At 38.6% G+C, this 24451-nt stretch overlaps 1 protein-coding gene across 1 annotated transcript in view; it reads left to right on the top strand.

Moving 5' to 3' along the window:
- The window catches only part of LOC143774325 (complement C3-like), a 101858-nt gene extending 77770 nt beyond the window's left edge, over positions 1 to 24088 (top strand). The window contains exons 30-41 of the mRNA XM_077261789.1: positions 1567 to 1725; positions 1834 to 1893; positions 3012 to 3102; positions 4818 to 4869; positions 6390 to 6477; positions 9341 to 9430; positions 10196 to 10301; positions 11266 to 11355; positions 11588 to 11671; positions 18603 to 18686; positions 19109 to 19247; positions 23861 to 24088. Coding sequence (XP_077117904.1) covers positions 1567 to 1725; positions 1834 to 1893; positions 3012 to 3102; positions 4818 to 4869; positions 6390 to 6477; positions 9341 to 9430; positions 10196 to 10301; positions 11266 to 11355; positions 11588 to 11671; positions 18603 to 18686; positions 19109 to 19247; positions 23861 to 24002 — 1185 coding nt within the window. The 3' untranslated portion in view covers positions 24003 to 24088. The remainder of the gene's footprint in view (positions 1 to 1566; positions 1726 to 1833; positions 1894 to 3011; positions 3103 to 4817; positions 4870 to 6389; positions 6478 to 9340; positions 9431 to 10195; positions 10302 to 11265; positions 11356 to 11587; positions 11672 to 18602; positions 18687 to 19108; positions 19248 to 23860) is intronic.
- Positions 24089 to 24451: the final 363 nt, after the last annotated feature.

The following is a 24451-nucleotide window of genomic DNA, read 5'->3' as shown; positions in this document are numbered from 1 at the left end:
AGAGGACCAATGAGAGATTGCTACAGAATCTGCGTACCTACAGGACCTTCCTAGAAAGACCAATAGACTTGGCTGCAGTACCTGAACATGTGACCCTTGATCTCCACTGAGAGATCTTACCCTGGGCATGCTCAGTGTGTGCAAAGCAGGACTTAGTCCCAGAAAAGCCTGTTCGCCATAGATCAGTGCAGGGTACAATAGCAGAGCCTGGAGAGGCAGCAAAAACCCTTTGCACTGAATCAGACTCAGTGAGACACTGGGACCAATGTCTCCGCTGAGCAGGCTCCACTGCGGCCGAAGGAGAATGGGAGACCGCAGCAAAGACGGATCGAGATTCCCCCTGTGCAGCAGAGGAAACTCGACTCCTAACACATCTCTTGACAGAATATCACAAAATCATGTTTCATTTTATTATTTTATTACTTGATTTTAGTACTTGTCAAACCCTCAGGCACACATCTTTGGATAATTTGATCCAAGAGTAAAAGTAAGGAAAGACATGTATGTAAATTGTCATAATACTCTTAAAACTGAGAATTATAATGTCTACCAGTCAAAGTCTAATTTTTAAGGGCAGTGAGTTGTCCTGTACCTGGAACTCAATGCTCTGGTGCAGCACATGAGTAATAAAGTAGAAAGAAGTGATGGGATGCACTACAGGCAGTCTTCGAGTTACACACTTGATAGGTTTTGCAGGTTTGTTTGTAACCCGAATTTATCATAGAATAAAATGCTACAGTTGGATGGGACCTCCAGGGTCATCGTGTCCAACCCCCTGCTCAATGCAGGATTTACTAAACCATCTCAGACAGATGTCTGCCCAGCCTCTGTTTGAAGACTTCCATTGAAGGAGAACTCACCACCTCTCATGGCAACAAGTTCCAAGGGTTATATGTAAGTTGGAATAGGGCCAGGAAAAAACAAACAAAAAACCCTAATACTCACCTCATTGCTGAACTCTCCAGATGCCTCACTGCTTGCTGCCTCTTGTTCGGTCCTCTCCTTTCAACTATTTCATGCTGCATCTTTGGCCTCTTTGTCACTCAAGGACTACCAGCTGCCTTCAGATCTCAAGGATCACGGCATGTTGTAAGATCAGAAGGTCTTGATATCAAAACATGTGCCGTGATCTTATGATGAGCAATGACCTGTGAGTTCTGGAAATCATGGTATATCGGGAAGAGGCCAGAGATGTGGCCCATGATGGTGAAAAAGAAGTGGACCAGCTGGTGAGTAGCAGTGTGGCCAGAGAAGTGAGTGATTAGGTTAGTATTAGTCTTTTTTTACATCTTACATTCGTAACTATGAGTCATATTTAAGTCAGGTGTTCTTAAGTCGGGAACTAACTGCATTAACTATGACTGTCACAGGTCATTAACCAAGCAATGAACAGGAGTAGGACTGTAGATTGATTTATTTTTTATGGGGTTTCTAGTATCGTCTGACAGTCCAGAAGCATTATAAAATAAAAACTACTTCTGATTAATTAAACTTCTTTCGATAAGTTGGTTATTAGGGGTGGTATATTGACCATGTCTACATTTTTCTCTAACTCTTGCATTTTAGTCTACTATGCTCCAGTACGAAGCTCTTGCTCAGTATCAGACAGATGTACCAAGTTTTCAAGATTTGGACATGGATGTCTCTTTCAAGCTCCCCGGGAGATCCCAAAGTACAACTATTCGTCTTAATCTTAATAATGCCATGTTGGCCCGATCAGAACAGGTAAGAAACCAAAGCTACGGTAAGGGTCAGTAGTAACTGAAGGCCTACTGGTGTTGAGTAAAAGAAAAACATAACTGGACTCTCATGACTTAATCTTTTACCTTGCAGACAAGTCAACTTGGAGACTTTGTAGTCAGTGCAAAAGGGAAGGGTCAAGGCACTTTGAGGGTAAGGAAAAAATAATTACTCAATATTAAATGTAAAATAGCAAGAAGGAAAGTCAGAGGATTAGTAGACTTGTTATTGCTATGCGAATGATAAACACATGGAAACAACATCTCGATAACGATCGATGACGATCATTCGCAATACTAAATAAATCTAGATGTTTGGTAATTTGGTTTCCATTTTTTCCCATTTGCATATCATTAACATGTCTATCCATCCTGTGATTTCTATAATTCCAAGACTACTCCTTCTAGATGCTGAAATTTCAATGTTAATAAGTGTATTATGCCGATCTTACAAGAAGTTATACTTTTTAGATAACCCATTGTTTTGTACTATAGAGAGGTCACACAGTCAGGGCCCCAATTTACTACTTTACTCTCTTCTTTTACTTTACATTGGAATCTAGGCTAAATCTACACTATGTGTCCACATTGTCATATGTATACACTCAGGACATATATGTCAACAGTGTGCACAGTCAGGATGGATGCCGAGGCATCAGTGCACCATACTCAACCACCATAAAGAAACATGTACCCAATTGTTCACATTTCTATTTAATGGCCCTTTGTATACGACACCATAGTCTGCTTCGCTTTCAAGTATAGTTAGACATCTATGATGTTCGCCATTGACTATGAAGTAGAGTGACAGTACACTTTAAATTAAGGGCCTCCATATACATGGGATACCGGGCAGTCAAGAGCCTATTCAGCCCATTAGCTATCTCTTGATATCTACAAGGGGAGAATGGAGAAAGCAACGGCCACAGAACTGTAGGAGCGGCTCATCTCCCGAGTACCTAATATGTCAGGCATTAAAATTCAAGCTTCCTGACCCTTATCTCCCCCAACATTGTCGATGGAGAGCCTGGAGACCCCTTATACATATTAAAATGTCATTTGATTCTACCAATAGTGGTGAGCTCACCCAACCATAGTCTACTGTGTTTAGAGGTCTTTTCACTGATTCCCGACAGGATATTTAGATAGCCTACAGAAACTAATGAAAATTGACTCTTTACAACATCATGATTAATATTACTATAATTTACATACTTTTTTTATATTCTTTTGATTATAATTAATTTTCATAAAATTCCATGTGACCTCTAGGTATTATCAGTTTACCATGCTCTTGAGACAGAGAAAGAGAAGAAATGCAACAATTTTGATCTATCAGTGACAATTAAGGAAGAACCTGATGGTAAGATTACTGTTATCCTATTATTCGTATTATTCTCCTCTTAAATAGGTCCTGTCAGTTGCTCAAAAATTGAGTTACGTACCTTGAAACAAAGCCCTGATCTCCATTGATACTGACTATCTTTTCCTTTTTGTGCTGCGTGAGTCCATGCAGAGTTATTTATATTTGTTGATTTTGGAGCGTAGTATGTGAAATCTCTTCTTGCAATCCAACATGGCATTTCTTCAGAGCCTTCTCTGGCGGTATGTGCTTCCACTCTTCCCTCCCTGAGCCTGCCAAATGCTGCTTGGCAGCTTTTCTAACAGGTTATTAGTCTCAAACACTGCAGAGCTATGACTGGCAACATCTGGAAGGAAGAAGTGAAAGAATACCCCCCTATACCACCACACACGCCTGAGAAAAGTTTCTGAAGATATACCCAGGGCTGCAAACAGAGATTTCTCACATAGCACTCCAAAAGCAACAATTATAAATATATCTCTGCAATGGTGCAACACAGTTAAAAAAAGAAAAATAGTGTCAGAATCAGGGAGCTCTGGGATTTTTAAAACATATTAATCTCAACTTTTTACAGCAAGTTACAGTTACAAACAATTTGCCAAACCACGCAGATTTTTCTGGGAAATTCGATTCTGAGCAAAGTTATATTCCGTGAATTGAATTTCCTCAATCATGATGACAGATGCCACCAATATGCTGAATTCGCACACAGAAAATTTCCGAAAATCCGTATTTTCCAGACTGCTGATTTTTTTTTTAAATTTGAGCAGAATTCCACGCACATACATTCTCTCATCTCTAGATTTGACAATTACAAGCTATGCTGCAAAGATGGAGAAGACATAATTAATGGTACTGATACTGGTACTTTTTTGAGGGATAAGTTGCAGTTTTGAATGACTCCATTCATTTAGTCATAGAATGTACTGAAAAACAGGGAAAAAATCCACAGTAAGTTGGATGAAATGGTGAAAATAATGCAATTCTGCAACAGTTTTTTTGTGCATTGTTTTAATCATGTTCATTATGTTTTAAAAATGACCTGAGAATTTAATTGTACAGATCAGTGTGACTTTGGCGATACCAGACATGTAAAATCTGAATTTTGCAAAACAAAAAAATCTATATTTCTGGAGCTTCTATTTTTTTTTTTCCTTACAGTGTTTATTATGTGGGTTTATTGGTTTTTAAATTTTTATACGATGACTGTTATTAGATGGTGATAGTGATACTAAATATGTTTATTTAAAAAACAGGGTATTTGAATTTTTATATTTTTAATTATTTTATATTTTTTAAATCTTTAGCAAGCCCCTGTTTGTCATGATAACCCATTGATACTCCTCAAAAATGTCATTGTGTGATTTTAGCTTGCTGCTATCTACCGCATGTCTGCATTTTTGGACCTTTGCCAAGGATGTTAATTAATGTACTAATGCGGGAGGGGTTAAATCACATTTTTCTCTTAATTCTAATTATTTATCTAGTTGCATTTTCAATATCAAAGTAAAAAATCTTTAAATCTTTACATTGACCAATAGGACCTGAAATTGTCTTTCACTATCTGCTCTTTCCAGTAGCAAAATGGAAATTGGGAACAATAGACAGTGTATTTTTTTTAAACTAAACTGACCGCTATTATGTATGATATTAAGAATTATCAATATTTAGTGAAATAATGTGAAATGTAATTTATGCCACAATTTTGCACACAGTTAAGAGACCTGGAGAGGCCAAGTCCACAGTTTCCATGGAAATTTGTACCAGGTAAGTAACATAATTTGTTAATATTGTTAATGTGAACTTGGGAAAAATACAGAAACATAAAGTCTAATTCTGGTCAATAAACTCATCACTCCACCATAATAACCAAGGATCCAGCTTATGATCTTTTCCTTTTCGGCAGATGGTTCAGTGATGGTGGAGTATATGAATATGTAGCACCTGGGCTTTTTTATAGCTCTTCGAGAAAGAGGAGACCAAATTTTATCAGCTGTCCTCATTCATTTTTGCGATGCACTTTTACGTTACAAATGACTTTCTAATAAATAAGTGCAACTTGAAATATATTGAGAACTCATTGAGAATTCAATTTGTTTAGAATTGATCTACTGAATCCAATTTTTTATGGTTGTGTTGCTGGATTCATAAGGAGTTAGGTAAAAAAAAATCATACTCACATAGCTCCTCATCGGTTTTTGTCTACGCAAGCCTTGGTTCTTCGCTTGCCTCCTAAGGCACTCGCTTCCCTCCAACGCCTGTTTCCTCTTCACTCCTTGATGGTGTTTTTGGCTCTGGCTGGAGATCAATGCTTGTTCTTTCCTGACAACATAGTGACGTGCACTTGACCAGTGGGGTGGTGCACACTCTGACATCATTTCATCTGAATGTGCTTCGAGGTCTATCCGGTGACAAATGTGTCAGTGAGGAGAGAAGAGGCAACTAGTGCCGTTTCTGAAGACCAATTACAAAATTCAGACTGACGCTTATAGACCACATGTTACGCAAAATTTGTGGTGGCACTGTGAGAAGCATCAGGTGCCAGAATCACTCACATATTACAATTGACTTTTGGAATTTTACAAAAACATTTCTCCGGATTTTTTCACTAAACATGAGTAGCTTCTCCAATTCTAGAACTGTATTTCTTTCACTTCTGGGCCCCTTTGTTCGAAAGTTTTCCCTGGAAATATAGATGAAAATTTTTTGCATGTTTTAACCAACTGGGTGTATATCACAGAACTTCTCTGTTGGTGCAGCCATGTTGTAATTGGCCAAAATCAGAGGAGAAGACATAAACACAATTAGAGAAGAGCTGTTGTATATGCCCAGTTGGTTGAAGAGAAGGTTTCTAAGGAGTATAACTTTGGAAGCTAAGGGCAAAGACAAATTGGAAAAACTGTTCCAGAATCCGAGGAACAGCAGCAATTAAAGGAAGTACTCAATTTTAAAACATCAAGTGAAATGTGTGGGATGACATGTAATCTGCAATTCACCGCAAAAAGAGGTTTTCAAAATAATATTGTTTGCTAGGTTCTTTTTTGCTATCGTCTAGAAAGAATACAACATTGAAATAAGGCAAATTATAAGAATAATCTTCTATGGGAAAAAATCATTAGCATTCTGATAAATATACTTTTAATTATATTGTTTCCTCAATGAGAAAATATTCAACTTGCTGGATTAGGGGAATGGATTTATATATTTATTAAGAGAGTACATTTTTTCTTATGTGTTGTTCTGATATCTATAAACTAAACATTGAGTCTATTCTTTACTTTTTGCAGATTCCTTAAGAACCAAGATGCCACCATGACCATCCTTGAGATTTCCATGATGACTGGCTATGCGCCAGATACAAATGAGCTTAATAAGGTGAGCTCCAATTGAGGTTGAAATAAAAATCAAAATATTTGCTTTTTTTGCCCTTTAAATAATTGCTCCAATTTGATCTTAATAGTAAATCATGCATGTTTAATTATAATAAACAGTAGCTAATAAATTTCAGGGAGCTCCAATAATGTTCGTACCCTTACAACAATGCAAATGAACCAGACAAACATGCAGACTGTTAATTATAAAATATACGAAATAATAACTGTTTAAAAGATGCTCTTATTGTTGCTGCTACATAAAGTTTGCATAATGCATACAAAAGATAGAATAGAAATTAAGCCCTGGAAACAATTATGGATGCAGCTTGCTCAAAAACACGGAAAAAATCTGTAATTATCAGCTAAAGGCTAAATACTGCCATACAATGCTCAGCAATAGTTCAATATAGAGGCCACCAATTATTGATATTTCTTATAAAATACTACATTGACTTTAATATCTCATCATAGAATTCCAAAAATATTACAATTCATTATTTAACGGCATTTTAAAGCCATGGTGACTTGATGGATGACCGCTTGGAGCAAGATCGATATTGTGCAAGTCTAGATAGGTCCGTCAGAATCTTCTCCACTGATATCTTGATAGTATCAAGCTGTTGGGTTGTTGGTTTTCCCCTTTGCCTTCTTCTGACTATGATGTCCTTCTCCAGTGATTGCTCTCTTTGTATGATGTGTCCAAAGTAGGCAAGTCGTAGATTGGTTATCCTTGCTTCGAGTGATATGTCTGGCTTGATTTGTTCCAAAATTGATTTGTTTTTTCTTCTTGTCATCCATGGTATTGATATCATCATTCTGCAGCACCACATTTCGAAGGCAGCAATTATTCTTCTGTCTTGCTTCTTTATCATCCAGGTTTCGCTTCCGTATGTTTCCATAGAAAAAACCAGACTGTGTACAAGCCGTGTCTTCATTGCGAGTGAAATGTTCCTCAATTTGAAGACATTGTCCAGTTATTTCATTGTTGATTTGCCCATAGTTATTCTGATGTCATCTCTAACTAAATTATAATTTAGTCGGCACATATCTCAGCCCAGTATAACCCACACAATTCTATCATACAATGCTCAAATACAAATGTAGTTCAGTATCCCAATAATGCCTAAAGCTACCAGGTAGTCCAGTCCAGGGCAATTAAAGCTTACATGACCTATCTTAGGTGGCTCCTGGTGGTTCAGTTTAGATTAATTACTGTATTTACCTTCTGTCCACATACTAATTTCCTGCTATAGCAGTACATAATTTTGATTTGATGTCTGCCTCACCATACCAGTTTGTTAGCTGACCAGTTTGATTATCTGACTACCACTTAGAACCTACTGTATTTTGCGGATTATAGGATGCACAACAAATTTTGGGTGAGGAAAAAAATGTTTAAAAAATGGTGGTGTCTTATAATCCACTTTTATGGTAGCTTAACTGGGGGCAGTGGGGGCGGAATGGGGTCCCAGGTGGCAGGATTGCTGCTACAGGAAACTGCCAGGGGCAGAGACATGAGATGCTACTTGCCCCAGGCTGGTAGGAGGTGGTGTTCGGCGGAGGTAGGATTGGGGCAATGTTGTGGGTCCCAGGCTGCTAGGAGGTGGTGTTGGGCAGCGCAGGGGCTCCATCTAAATTTTATGAAAGCCTGAGCCCCTGCATTTTCCATTCTTTTCAATGTGTTGGACTCCGGGAAAATGGCCTCCGGAGGCGGCACAAGAGTGATTGTAAAAAACCTGTTTTGTAGACAAGAATGTTTTTGTTTGTGTCGAAAAATATTTAGAATTGAGAGTCCTCAGTGGTTGATACCTTTTAATGGCTAACTGAAAAGATGGTAACAAATTGCAAGTTTTTGAGACTACTCCGGTCTCTTCGTTATTTGCTTGTGTCAACATGTAACTTTTTTTTACTTCTCCATCAATCGAGCTTTGTGAGAACTTATTTTTTGCTTGAAAGATACAACATTTTGATCACTTTTTATTGCATTATTTTGTGGTGTTGCGACTACCAAAAAAGTAACAATTTTGGTGTTATGAATATTCTAATATGATTTTTTTTTGTAGAGAACTTTAACCTGAGATTATCTGAATGCTTGGCCTATATGCAGAAAAAAATTACAATATTCTTTGAAGCCCAGCCAAAGGCTGAGCTTCAATGGGGCACTGTAATGCCAGACATTAGGGTCTTCAGTAGACTCTCGGATACCATAGCAACCAATCAACACTCCAAAATAGTGTCACATGGGGCTGATGGTTTTGTGGAACCATGCTACCTTCCCCCAGTTCACACACTTCAAGTGCTGCTGAAAGATTGACAGTGGCATTAATATAGTTAAGAGCTTAGCTCCACTTTTAAGAGATAGAACCTTACATTGTATGTCTTCCATTATCTTCTGCATATGAGGTGGTCTCAGACTGAGTCTGCTCCGCACATCCTCTCCCAATTTGTGCTGCATGTATTCAGCGAACGTAGGAGAGAGCTTAACATAATTATCTTAAATCAGGTTTTCTAGGCATGTAATGTTGGTTACCTATCTTTGAGACCCTTGGGATAAGTTCTCAATATCAGATTAATGGAGGTCCCACCTCAGGCCCACAAACCGATCGCCTACTCCATTCAGTGTGTAGTAGCTGATGCCAAATACCAAATTAGAGCTGATCAAATTTAATGTGATATTTTTGATTTATGCTAAGAAAATTTCATCAATATCATGCCATATAACCCCTTTATATAACAATTTTACATTTGGAGTTTATATGATTATTATATCACATACATGGGTGAAACTCTACTTCTGTCTGTTGTTATTTTTGGATTTTTTTATCTTAGGGTTTTTAAAATGTAATTGTGGCTTCTATTTACAGCTTAAAAAAGGAGTGGACAGATACATCTCCAACTTTGAGATCAACAAAGGAGCGTTTGATAAAGGCACATTGATCTTATACATTGATCGGGTAAGAAGTTGCTTCTTTTTGCATAGACCGGTTGTGTTAGCCTTTTTTTTTATATTAATGGAATTTCCAAAAACTCTTTTAAATGGTATGGGGAGGTAAGATTTATTGTGTGCCTTCTATGTAACATGGGGTAAAACCTGTTTTTGGATGTATTGTTTAATTTCTATCATGAAAAAAACACTGGTTCAGCATCAATTTATAGGAGAATAGAAAAGTTTAAAAAGAAGTGCTATAAAAAATCAAGATTAGTCATTCCTTTAAGGGGTTGTCCACTATTTGGACAACATTTCCTCATTCATCGTGTTTTTCCTTAAATATAAAAATTATAACCATCTAAACTCATTTCCCGTTCTGATACCATTCCAGCAATGTCGGTACTCGCATTTCTGGGGCTAACATGAGGTTGTTACATCACACGAGCTCTGCGTTCGTTCAACCCTGGCGTCACTGTTCCTTCAGACCAATCAAACATTGAGAGGATGGCAGAGAACAACTGCAGCCCTCACTTCCAGTTGAAGTTCAATATGTCCGAAGGTGGGGAGAGTGAAGCCGGCGCTGATAGGGCACAGGGCTCATGTGACGTAACAACCTCACTTGATCCCCTTGAACAGAGATAGCATAAGAAGTGAGTATAGGTGTTTCTATTTTACCGTTAGCCAAACCCGAGGAATCCGAAGGGGTTGTCCTAGTAGTGGACCACTCCCATAACCATTTCTTACGAACGTTTTATTTTTGAGTTGTGTTTAATTTATAACTTCGTTTTAGGTTTCTCATGTGGAAGATGAGTGTCTAAAATTCTTGCTTCATCAATACTTTGAAGTAGGACTTATTCAGCCTGGATCGGTTACAGTTTATGATTATTACTCTCCAGGTAAAATGTCACCTAACACCACAGTTCGCCATTTTTAATTAAATCACCAAAGATTACAATCATCTTTTCTATTAGACCGACACACTGTCGATTCTATTGGCCCCACAGTTTGCCGGAAAAATAGCTGTTTTCTTGTATTTCTAAGTGAAACAATGTTGAGACTGCTATGGCTTAGCCTCATGTAAAAGTCACAAATGTGACGTAAAAGCTTTTCACATTTTTTAAATATTTGTACAGCGTGAAGTTGCACAAAAATGTTGTGACTTTTGGTCTTTTTACACCACTTTGGATCAGGCCAGCCGAAATGGGCGAAGATTAGGAAGATCCAGGGCAAGACGTGATCACACGCCCACCAAGTTTATCAAATATGAAGAAAAAGGCACCAAGTTCATTAACGATGTGCACCTCATAATGAATTTGGTGCCACCTACTCTGTCAAGACTGGTGTAGGGAAAGTTGTGCTATGTCATTCTCGACGAAATGACCCCCAAGTGTTTTTTCAAGTGTTATTACAGAACCTTAAGACCAAATCAATAAGATAATATCAAATATGGTTCAAATTTACCCTGCTGTTTGTACTGATATTTGCAAAAGTCCTTTGCCCATTCTAGATCTCTGTTAGCCCAAGAAGAACTAAAAATGAGCAACTTTGACTTCGGTGAACTAGATTTGTTCATGTATTACAGCCACAATCATAGTTGACTATGCTTGATCATGTATTACATGGTTGGATATTCCTTTGAATGGTCATTATATAGTGTTATATTATTTATGTAAGAAAGTGTGGCCTCACAAAGCTTGGACCATTGGTGATTAGCAGATCAATGGGCTGTTTCATTTCATTTTTAAGCGCTGTTTTTAATTTGAGAAAATTCCATTATGATCAGTAATCGGCTTACATTTATGAATTATCTTGATTCATCAGAATTAGTATTTTTATATATATATTTTTTTTACCCAACAGAAAACCGTTGTACTAAATTCTACCATTTGGAAGAAGGCAGCAAACTACTAGGCAAGATCTGCAAAGGAGACGTGTGCCGCTGTGCAGAAGGTAACAGGGAGCATAACAAAAAGTATTGTTTTATGGAAACAATGTTTGTTAGCAATGAGGTATACTTTCTAACCTGGAACTTTTTGTATGAAATGATAATTGGTTGATATAGTTTAGATGGCCAAAGATTTTGTACATTACTTTCCTGTATGAAGGATTTAGTTATTTTTTTAGATTTGAAACTTATTTTGTAAATGTAAAGTATTTACACATTTTCCCTTCCAATTTCCAGAGAATTGCTTTATGCAGCAACAGCTGGAGGAAGTGAGCGCCCTTGTTCGCGTAAACAAGGCTTGTGAACCCGGTGTGGATTACGGTGAGATCATAGTAATGATATAATACTTGGTTACATATTCAGCCTGATATCAAAACTCAATTACATATTAAGTATTGTTACATTTTTAATATAAATACAAAAAATATTACTATAGTTATCAAAGAGAAGATCGATTCTTGGAGGATAATGTTTTAGTCAAATTTCCTGAAATTCGCTGTTTCACACTAATATGAACACTTATTTATTATTATTTTTCCTGTAAAGTGCCAGCTCTTATGATCAGCGGAGTCCTCTCTCTCTCTCTCCTTTAGAGTGTAAGCTGTTCTGGTCAGCAGGGTCCTCTCTCCTCTTCTGTATAGAGTAATTTTCTTTTGGTCAGTGGGGTCCTCTCTCTCCTGTAGAGTGTAAGCTCTTATGGTCAGTGGAGTCTTCTTACTCCTGTAGAGTGTAAGCTCTTATGGTCAGTAGGGTCCTCTCTCTCCTGTAGAGTGTAAGCTCTTATGGTCAGTGGGGTTCTCTCTCCTGTAGAGTGTAAGCTCTTATGGTCAGTGGGGTTCTCTCTCCTGTAGAGTGTAAGCTCTTATGGTCAGTGGGTCCTCTCTCTCCTGTAGAGTGTAAGCTCTTATGGTCAGCGGGGTCCTCTCTCTCCTGTAGAGTGTAAGCTCTTATGGTCAGTGGGGTCCTCTCTCTCCTGTAGAGTGTAAACTCTTATTGTCTGTGGAGTCCTCTCTCTCTCTTCTGTAGAGTGTAAGCTCTTATGGTCAGTGGGGTTCTCTCTCCTGTAGAGTGTAAGCTCTTATGGTCAGTGGGCTCCTCTCTCTCCTGTACAGTGTAAGCTCTTATGGTCAGCGGGGTCCTCTCTCTCCTGTAGAGTGTAAGCTCTTATTGTCTGTGGAGTCCTCTCTCTCTCTTCTGTAGAGTGTAAGCTCTTATGGTCAGTGGGGTTCTCACTCTCTCCTGTAGAGTGTAAGCTCTTATGGTCAGTGGGGTTCTCACTCTCTCCTGTATAGTGTAAGCTCTTATGGTCAGTGGGGTCTTCTCTCTCTTCTGTAAAGTGTAAGCTCTTATGGTCAGTGGGGTCCTCTCTCTCTCCTATAGAGTGTAAGCTCTTATGGATTATGAATTTTTCAATGTATTGAGGCCAAACCCTAAAGACATACTCTCCCCAATCTAAGGATATTTGAAGCCTCTGTGCACCAAAGCAAAATTTGTAATAGGACCACTATTCTTACCACATCGACGAATGTGTCAAACTTATTAATCACTAAATTCAAGTTTTAATCTGACCTCTCACCAGGCAGCAACTCAGCCTAAGTGCTGGGGAACTTAAAAGATGCCAACGCTCTGTTGACTTCCTAACTGCAAAGTCCCAACCTCCTTGAGCTTTAATTTCAAGACATAAACAGCATTCTTCGGAAGCTTCATGGGATGGGTTTCAATGTCATAGCTGCTGTATACCACCACAAATCTCTAGGGTCGAGGAAACATGGAAGCGTGTTCTGTGCATTGAAAGATCACACTTCTCTATCTGGCACAGGATGGATGAATCTGGGTTTGGTTGAGTTTAATAAAAACATTACCCACCTGTCTGCATTGTGCCAGTTGTACAGTTTGGTGGAAGAAGTGAAGGGAAATCTTAAAGCTTCAGCTAAAAACATTTTGGACACTTGTAGCTTCCAGATTTCTGGAAAGAGTCAGAGAAGGCCCTTTTCTCTTCCCTATAACTGTGCTCAGTACAAAGATATCTAAAGGCATGTTTGAGGGAGTTGGTGGCTGAACATGACCTGCCACCTAAAGCCCAGACATCAACCCAATCCAAAAGCTTTGGGACAAACTAGAATGGATATTGTGAGCCCGACCTCTCTCCAAAACATAAGTAGGACCTCACGTAGAAGTTTTTGTTTAAATCAAAACAGTTTGTAAAATTCTTAATGTTTTATTTTAAATTTAATAAATAAATTATTTATACAAGGTCAACATAGTCTTTAAGTATATTTGTGATTAAATATACAGTACAGTCCAAAAGTTTGGACACACCTTCTCACCTTCTTCAAGATTTTTCTGTATTTTCATGACTATGAAAATTGTACATTCACACTGAAGGCATCAAAACTATTAATTAACACATGTGGAATTATATACTTAACAAAAAAGTGTGAGACAACTGAAATTATATCTTATATTCTAGGTTCTTCACAGTAGCCACTTTTTGCTTTGATGACTTTTTTGCACACTCTTGATGAGTTTCAAGAGGTAGTCACCGGGAATGGTCTTCCAACAATCTTGAAGGAGTTCCCAGAGATGCTTAGCACTTGTTGGCCCTTTTGCCTTCACTCTGCAGTCCAGCTCACCCCAAACCATCTCGATTGGGTTCATGTCTGGTGACTGTGGAGGCCAGGTCATCTGGCGTAGTACCCCATCACTCTCCTTCTTGGTCATATAGCCCTTAAACAGCATGGAGGTGTGTTTGGGGTCATTGTACTGTTGAAAAATAAATGATGGTCCAACTAAACGCAAACCGGATGGAATAGCATGCCGCTGCAAGATGCTGTGGTAGCCATGCTGGTTCAGTATGCCTTCAGTTTTGAATAAATCCCCAACAGTGTCACCAGCAAAGCACCTCCACACCATCACACCTCCTCCTCCATGCTTCACAGTGGGAACCAGGCATGTAGAGTCCATCCGTTCACCTTTTCTGCGTCGCACGAAGACACGGTGGTTGGAACCAAAGACCTCAAATTTGGACTTATCACACCAAAGCACAGATTTCCACTGGTCTAATGTCCATTCCTTGTGTTCTTTAGCCCAAACAAGTCTCTTCTGCTTGTTGCCTGTCCTTAACAGTGGTTTCCTAGCAGCTATTTTACCATGAAGGCCTGCTGCACAAAGTCTCCTCTTAACAGTTGTTGTAGAGATGTGTCTGCTGCTAGAACTCTGTGTGGCATTGACCTGGTCTCTAATCTGAGCTGCTGTTAACCTGCGATTTCTGAGGCTGGTGACTCAGATAAACTTATCCTCAGAAGCAGAGGTGACTCTTGGTCTTCCTTTCCTGGGGCGGTCCTCATGTGAGCCAGTTTCTTTGTAGCGCTTAACCCTAGAATGCGTGACCATAGAAATCTACACTATTACGTACCTGGGGCTTTTGAGTCCTGTTTTCAAATAACATGGAATAACTAAAAAAAAATTTTTTTTCAAAGTTATTTGAAAGTAAGCATGCATTCCCACTAGCTCTGGGGTCCGCCTGGACGGGATTTCGTAATGGATCTGACCTCCTGGTGACCCCGGCTAAGGCTGGTAGAACGCGTACCTGGGGCCTCGCAGGCCTGTCAGGTTACTTTTTTATTATTTTCTGTAAAACTACTTTAGTTACAATTTTGAAACTCTAGGTATTCCTCAGCTATATAGTTGTTAGTAATTTCCAGTTGTTCGTATATTTTTATGTTATAGGCATTTCGTATAGCAATGCTTTTTTTGTGACTACCCCATATTCACGTACCTGGGGCCTTTTAGGCCTGTGTGCAAATAACATGGAATAACTCAAATAAAAATACTTTTCAAAGTTTATTTTAAATTTGCAAAGTAAGGATGCATTCCCACTAGCGCTGGGGTCCACCAGGAGGGGATCCGTAATGGATCTGACCTCCTGGTGACCTCAGCTAAGGCTGGTGGAATCCCGGCATTTCATCAGCCTTAGCTGGAGTTACCAGGAGGTCAGATCCATTATGGATCACATTCTGGTGAACCCCAGCGCTACTTGGAACATAGCCTAAGATGTGTATAATTCCCCCCAAAAATTATGTACATAAAACAACAAAAATGTAACTAAACGGGCACGCCCAATATATTCACTCAGTACAATTTTTTATGATGGATACATTTTTTCTTATAAAAAGTTTTTACATAAAGTCTGTAGCAAACTTGGTGCAGGAATATTTATTTTCCACTTTACATATTCCCCCAACAATTCTTGCATATTATTTTTTCTTCAGAATGTTCCCTGCATACATTTTGTCCGCAAGTAGAACATAAACGCTCCGATTTTCTTTCTTTCTTTGCTGGACAAATATAGCAGCGCTTTCTTTTTTTTTCTCTTTGCTCTGGCTGTTCCTGAAAGCATATTCCACATCGGATCATTGCCTCTGTAATTTGCCTTGATAAGCATTTTGTGCTGGTTCTCTCTAGCATAGTAGGCATCAAAAGTTCATAACAACGTTCTGTCAAAAATATACGTCTATTGTCCTTCCTGTTGGCATGGAATTCTGGATTAGTTTGACAATAAACAATATAGCTATTGAGGGATGACACATCAAGGATATTGGAAAAAAGGGCAACAGGCCAACGTTTAGTCTGCCTTTTACACGAATATTCAGTAATCATTACCAAAGTCTCTCCAGCAACTAGGATTTAGGACTAAAGGACCTGTACTGACATCATAATCACGTTACTTTGTGAGGGGAAACTCCCTTCCAGGATCACATTACCATGTCAGGCAGAATCCACACTCTTCCCAGCAACAGCCATCGACCAATAGTCATAAAGACTGAGTCATAAGTTCTTCCCCAACAACAGTACAGACAAAAAGACTGAGGAGTACATGTAAACCAAAGCAGGCCTCAAAGGCCCCAGGTACGTGAATCTGGGGTAGTCACAAAAAAAGCGTTGCTATACGAGATGCCTATAACATAAAAATATATGAACAACTGGATATTACTAACAACTATATACCTGAGGATTACCTTGAGTTTCAAAATTCTAACTAATGTAGTTTTACAGATAATAGAAAACAAATAACCTAGCAGGCCTGCGAGGCCCCAGGTACGCGTTCTAGGGTTAATGGTTTTTGCAACTGCACTTGGGGACACTTTCAAAGTTTGCCCAATTTTTCGGACTGACTGACCTTCATTTCTTAAAGTAATGATGGCCACTCGTTTTTCTTTACTTAGCTTCTTTTTTCTTGCCATAATACAAATTCTAACAGTCTATTCAGTAGGACTATCAGCTGTGTATCCACCAGACTACTGCACAACACAACTGATGGTCCCAACCCCATTTATAAGGCCAGAAATCCCACTTATTAAACCTGACAGGTCACACCTGTGAAGTGAAAACCATTCCCGGTGACTACCTCTTGAAGCTCGTCAAGAGAATGCCAAGAGTGTGCAAAGCAGTCATCAAAGCAAAAGGTGGCTACTTTGAAGAACCTAGAATATAAGACATAATTTCAGTTGTTTCACACTTTTTTGTTAACCCCTTCATGACCTTGGGATTTTCCATTTTTCCATGTTCGTTTTCCGCTCCCCTCCTTCCCAGAACCATAACTTTTTTATTTTTCCGTCAATATGGCCATATGAGGGCTTATTTTTTTGTGAAACAAGTTGTACTTTTGAACGACATCATTGGTTTTAGCATGTTGTGTACTAGAAAGCGGGAAAAAAATTCCAAGTGCGGTGAAATTGCAAAAAAAGTGCAGTCCCTCACTTGTTTTTTGTTTGGCTTTTTTGCTAGGTTCACTAAATGCTAAAACTGACCTGTTATTATGATTCTCCAGGTCAGTACGAGTTCATGGACACCTAACATGTCTAGGTTATTTTTTATCTAAGTGGTGAAAAAAAATTCCAAACTTTGCTAAAAAAAAAAAATTGTGCCAATTTCCGATACCCGTAGCGTCTCCATTTTTCGTGATCTGGGGTCGGGTGAGGGCTTCTTTTTTTGCGTGCTGAGCTGGCATTTTTAATGATACCATTTCGGTGCAGATACATTCTTTTGATCGCCGGTTATTGCATTTTAATGCAATGTTGCGGCGAGCAAAAAACCATAATTCTGGCGTTTTGAAATTTTTTCTCGCTACGCCGTTTAGCAATCAGGTTAATGCTTTTTTATTGATAGATCGGGCGATTCTGAATGTTGTGATACCAAATATGTGTAGGTTTGATTTTTTTTTATTGATTTATTTTGAATGGGGAGAAAGGGGGGTGATTTAAACTTTTATGTTTTTTTTTATGTTTTTGTTTTTTTCACATTTTTTGTACTTTTTTTTTTAACCTTTGCCATGCTTCATTAGCCTCCATGGGAGGCTAGAAGCTGGCACAACTCGATCGCCTCTGCTACATAGCAGCGATCATCAGATCGCTGCTATGCAGCAGAAATGCAGTTGTGCTATGAGTGCCGAACACAGGGTGGCGCTCACAAAGTGAAACGCGTTGAGGCATGAAGAGTTAGTCCTCTATACATCATAAAAGATGAGTACCCCATGGTCATAACTGTTATTTATATCATTTATGCTACGGTATGGTTGCACAGCTTTTTATCTAGACTGCGTCCATCTTCAATTTAGCCTACCTATAATCAATAACTGTGGTATTAAATCGTGGCGTTAAATTCATTGAGGCCCAATATAGTTTATTTGGAGGGTCATTGTTAGGGTCAGCCACCGAGGAGTGGGGGCGCCGTTTCCGCTGTACAGTAGGGTGCCAACCCCCACAGTTAGGCAGGCTACTATAATGAGCAGGGAACAGTTATAGAGAGGTACTCTGTGTGTTTTTGCACTTGTTTTGCACTTTATTATGTTTGTCATTCACTCTTAGGGTGCCAACCTCCACTGTCTAGGCAGGGAAGATTTAGATTATCTACAGTGTGAGGGTCATGTCTAGTTGAGCATGGTTGTTTGTGTGGTGATTGTATGTCCCCTTTTTTAAATAGTGTTTAATAAAGTTGTAGTTTTTATCTAGTATCTGGAAGTATACAAGGTTTTTTTGGTTTGTTTCTTTCAGAAAGGGGTTAAGTATATAATTCCACATGTATTAATTCGTAGTTTTGATGCCTTCAGTGTGAATGTACAATTTTCATAGTCATGAAAATAGAGAAAAATCTTTAAATGAGAAGGTGTGTCCAACCTTTTGGTCTGTACTGTATATATATCATGTAATGTTCATCAAATATTATAAATTCAATGCAAATGTTTTATTTCCAGTCTTTAAAACGACACTGATCGCCATAGAGAATAAAGAGAACTTTGACACCTATGTGATGACCATCAAAACAGTCATTAAAGAAGGTAAATTATGCTTTCTACATTTAATAATAATAATAATAATAATAATAATAATAATAATAAATTTAAATATATTATTAGTAGCAAAAAAAAGATAATGGCATTTACAGAAGTCCCTATTATTCTGCAAATCTTCATTTTGCTTCTAACTCCTTACTCTGCTGCAAAAATATTACCATTGAGAAAATGTGTAGACTATTTGTTGATTTTGATGCAATGGAATAAAGGTGAATTTTTTTAAAAAACAATGATTCCTACCTTCAATATTAATTGATACTTCTCATACATGAGAGGTCTGTATTCTTTTCTTATCGATAGCGATGTGTATTCCTATTGTCCTTAGCTGTCTGCTTAAAGCCAAACAGCTAATACAACATTAAGTTTACTATTGCATATGTTACTAATTTCCAATTTTCCATTTCCAGGGACGGATATAGTTGCCATTAATAGCAATCGTAATTTTATTAGCCACTCCAAATGCAAGAAAGCCTTAAAATTGGAAAAAGGCAGAGACTATCTTATCTGGGGAGTAAACAAAGATCTGTGGAACGTTGGCTCTACTGGGTAAGTGACAGTAAAAATAGTGAATTAAGTTTATAATATTGGGATACATGACAAAGATAATCATGTGGACCCAATAGCAAACCTTGGAATAGGCATGGTCACTAGGTATGCCCTAAATACTGCCTCTGTAACGCACTGTACTGATCAAAAATAAAAAGAGCAGCACTCCACAAAAGAATCCAATGTAACTGCCGATTTTGACTCCTATAAAATTGATGCAATAAACCATTAAGTTTAAGCTCATATAAAAAAGCCCTAACAAACAGGATGCAGAAAACATCAGTAAAAGACTAAATAAAGTAATTTCAGCAGACAAATTACTTTATTACCAAAATATGAAAGTTTTAACCAAGAGTGGTCATGTTGAAAGACGCCAACAGGGACTATGCCAGAACAGATCAAGGAAAGATGGAAAGAGTACAAGGAGAACCTCTTCCAGATTCACTCAGTGATATCGAAAGAGACTGAGACTGGAAATGATAGAGAGACAAATATCCTGAAAGATGAAGTTATTGCTACTCTAAAGCTTCTGTCAAACAGCAAAGTGCCCGGATGTGACAATATTCCAATAGAGTTAATAAAGTCTTCTGAAGCAGCAGTTGGTGTCATCACAAGCCTGTGTCAAAAAATATGGACAGCTAATAAATGGCCAAGGGACTCGACAAAATCAGTGTTTATTCCTATTCCGATGCTACCGAATGTGGAAACTATTGGGCTCATACTTCATGCCAGCAAAATATTACTGAAGATCCTACAAAGATGGTTACAGCCTTACTTTGACAAAGAGCTGCCAGAGGAACAAAAATGATTCAGAAAAGGCAGAGGAAGAAGAGATTGCTAATCTAAGACGGACAAGGGAAAAGGACGAAGAATACAACAAGAATATTTATTTTTGCTTCATCAGTTACAGCAAAGCCTTCTACTGTTTTGACCACCAGAAACTTTAGAATACCATGAAGGATATGAGTGTGCCAAACCATCTGATCAGCCTCATTAGGAACCTTTACATCAACCAAGAAAGCAACAGTCTGAACAGAACACCGTGACACGGCATGGTTCAAAGTCGAGTGAGGCGCTAGACACGGCTACATCCGGTCATATACTTCTCTTCAATTTATATGCAGAAGCGATCTTCAGGAAGGTTGGACTAGAAAAAAAAGAAGACGTAATTAAACTTACTGGACTAGTCTTCAACAATCTTAAAAAATGGAGATGATACAACATTGATAGCAACAAGCATGTTGGAATGTAGGACTTATTACAGAGTGTTAAGCTGGGAAGCTTGAAAATGGGTCTACTACTCAACACAAAGGAGACAAAGATATTGACTACTGCCATGTATGATTGGGTCATATTTGAGATGAATGGCAATGAAATGGAGGTTGTAAAGGACTTCAACCTACTCGAATACATGCTAACTCAAGATGCAATGCCGACACAGGAAGTAAATTTGAGAAAAGCTATGGGCAACTCAACAATAAAGTCACTGGACAACATCTTCAAATCATGGAACATTTCACTGGCTACGAAGACATGGCTTGTACGTTGTTTGGTCTTTTGTGTCATAGCATATGGATGCAAAACCTGAATGGTCAAGAAACAAGACCGAAGAAGAATCAACCCCTTCAAAATGTGGAGCTTGAGAAGGATGTTCTCAGCATCATGGATGGCAAGAAGAACAGACAAATTAATTTTAGAGCAATTCAAACCTGACTTATCACTCAAAGCAAAAATCACCAACCTTGACTTTCCTACTTTGAACACATTATACAAAGAGAGCAATCACTTAAAAAGAACATCATGGCTGGAAGAATAGAAGAGACAAAGCAAAGAGGCAGACCAGCAACTTGATGGCTTGATGCTATCAATATATCAGCAGATAAGACCCTGGTGGACCTATCCAGGTTTGCACAAGATCCATCTACCTTTATATCATTCATTTTTTTTTAAATCAGCTCTATAAAAGAGCTGAAACTTGTCTGATTTTGTCTCTCATGGCTCAGCTGCAATAAACCACAGCTACATTGTTTATTTTTGCTGGGGTATTCTTCTCTATTCCTTTTTTCATTTATATTTTTCGAAAACCTGAGACATCCCTGTGGATGGCTGCACCAATCCATTTTGGATTCCCTTTTCTATAATATTTCCTCTTATTCTTACTTTTGGACTGACATATAGATATAGCACTAAATCATGCATACTAACAAAAAAAGTCTAAATTCAATTGGCCAAAATGATATGAAAAAGTTAGAGATGATGGAATCAGGTAGAAGTTATTTTTTATGTTTTCACTTCATGCACTGCCTGCCATTTTGCTGGATTGTAGAGAACCAGGAAAGGGGTTAAAAAAAGTTGACACTCACCTTGGCACCCACCTATGCAACTGATACCACAGCACTCCTTTGGATAGTTCTTGCTTGCTCACATGGTATTCTTTTCGTGCATCATTACTTTTACTATTATCTTACTATTCAATGGCTTCTGCTGTCAAGTAGGCTTGTGATATCATAATGTGCAGGCGCGGACTGAGCCTTAGACAGTACCTTGGGTAATGCACATATTGACATCAGAGACTCACTCAGCACCAAAGAGAAGTTTGAGCTTTGAGATGAGTATCTTTTTAGACCCCAGAGCATAATAACGAACATTCGATTTGAATCACATAATTTCAAAGAAAATTGAATGTTTCTCGCCAAATTCAACAAAATGCCAAGTTTTAATTTTGTCAGGTTTGGCCATCCCAAAAAAGGTATAATAGTCGAATAGTCCAAATTGCTTTTTTCTAAATTTTTCTCAAAATAAAAATGAATCTTCAATAGCCCCATATTGCTATGCTGAACTAAAAAGATTTATGTTATATGACCAACAGAATACAGAAAGACAAAACTAAGTGTTGATGTGCTGCAAGTCAAAAAGTGGCTTTGTCCTTCGAAAGTTCAATGGTTATTTCAATTATAGAAACTGACTATGTATTACTAGCACTGTAACCCCTTCACTGCTTTTCCCTGTCCAGTAGATCTCTGATCACAGGAAGTGTGAACTGGATCCTTTCAAGTAGAATCAAGTGCAGTTATATGCTCACATTACTTTGCATAAACATGGTTATATTGGGAGAATTTCAAAGGCGATACAGTGTTACACTACAGCTGTGATCCTTCAATACTAAGGATCTGTACTTAATTATTATTATTATACATTTTTATAGCGCCATTTATTCCATGGTGCTTTACATGTGAAAAAGGGGCAAACAAAAAAAAATACAATAAACATGAGTAAAAAACAAGGCACTAACAGGTACAGAAGGAGGGAGGACCATGCCCGCGAGGGCTCACAGTCTGCAGGGGATGGGTGAGGATACACTAGGACAGGGTAGAGCTGGTTGTGTGGCGGTTTAGTAGGTTGAGGATCACTGCCGACTGTAGGCTTGTCGGAAGAGGTGGGTCTTCAGGTTCTTTTTGAAGGTTTCTATGATAGGCGAGAGTCTGATGTTTTGGGGTAGAGAGTTCCAGAGTATGGGGGAAGCACAGGAGAAGTCTTGAATGCGGTTGTGGGAAGAAGGGATAAGAGGGGAGTAGAGAAGGAGATCTTGTGAGGATCGACGGTTGCATGCAGGTAAGTACCGGGAGACCATGTTGCAGATGTATGGAGGAAACAAGTTGTGGATGGCTTTGTATGTCATAGTAAGGGTTTTGAACTGAAGCCTCTGGACGATAGGAAGCCAGTGAAGGGCTTGGCATAGGGGAGAGGCTGGGGAATAGCGGGGAGACAGGTAGATTAGTCGGGCAGCAGAGTGTAGGATGGATTGGAATGGTGCCAGAGTACTAGAGGGGAGGCCAGAGAGTAGGAGGTTGCAACAGTCAAGGCGGGAGATGATGAGATTGCGCACTAGTGTTTTTGTGGTTTCGTTGTCATGGAATGCGCAGATCTGGGAAATATTTTTGAGATTGAGATGGCAGGAGAAGGTAAGGGCTTGGATATGTGGCTTGAAAGAGAGGGCACAGTTGAGGATCACCCCAAGGCACCAAGCATGCGGGACTGGGGAAAGTGAGCAGCCATTGACATTGATGGATAGGTCTGCTGGAGGGGTAGAGTGAGATGGGGGAAAGATGATGAATTCTATTTTGTCCATGTTCAGTTTTAGAAAGCAAGCAGAAAAGAAGGCCGAGATAGCAGACAGACAGTGTGGGATTTTGGTGAGTAAGGAGGTGAGGTCAGGTCAGGATAGGTATATCCGCATGTTATCGGCGTAGAGATGATACTGCAATCCGTGGGATTCTATGAGCTGTACCAGACCGAAGGGGTAGATGGAGAAGATGATGGGGTCTGACCTCTGAGACCTCCATTGATCTTGAAGACGAAGAGGCCAACCTCAGCATGGGGAACTTCAGCTCGTCCCTTAAACTACAGTAGGGCTAACAGCATCATCCCTTCCTCCTGAAAAACTTTGAAGGGAAGCTAGCACTCAACCAGTAAAGCAGCACGATTCATTGTTGAGAGTGGTGGTTGACCTAGAGGTCACAGAATAATTATATATCCTCTTTGTATGATAGCTTTGTTCTACATATTTTTGTCTGAGCCAACACTGATAATATAAAAACATGGTTTTCCTGCAGATATTCCTACATGATAACTAAAGATACGTGGATTGAGATGTGGCCAAATGAACGGGAATGCCAGAATCCTGAGTACATCAGTCAATGTGACGACTTAGACCAGTTTACAGATGAATTGGAACTTCGTGGCTGTTTACAATAGATTATTTTGGTATCACAACTGTCATTACACTTTTCATTCTCTCATTGTATGAGTTTAGAAGGATTAATAAACATCAATAAAGCTTCTTCCTGGCCAATTGCTTAATTTTGCTTAATTATAATATTCATGAGAGTATTTCCCAATACGTATACCAATGTAGTGTAGAAAAGGGAAGATTATTGACATTTGATGTCAGGTTCCTTCGTGGGATACAGTTACATTGCTAAGAATCTTTTCAAATAAATTTAGTAGTACATGTAAATCTAAATGAGCAAATCATCAGCTAATATAAAGTGCTATTAAGTGCATGGAGTATGGGGAATACTATTAAAAAAAAAAAAAAAGGATCTAAGAAAAAATGAAAAATTTAGGATAGCAAATGTGATAGACCTATCTGAAAAGATGTGCTTATAGGGCTTGTTTAAAGCTGACAATATTGTAAATTTGGA

Source organism: Ranitomeya variabilis, chromosome 5 (assembly GCF_051348905.1).
Source record: "Ranitomeya variabilis isolate aRanVar5 chromosome 5, aRanVar5.hap1, whole genome shotgun sequence".
NCBI classification, from domain to species: Eukaryota; Metazoa; Chordata; class Amphibia; order Anura; family Dendrobatidae; genus Ranitomeya; species Ranitomeya variabilis.
This window is presented reverse-complemented; position numbering and strand designations above follow the sequence as displayed.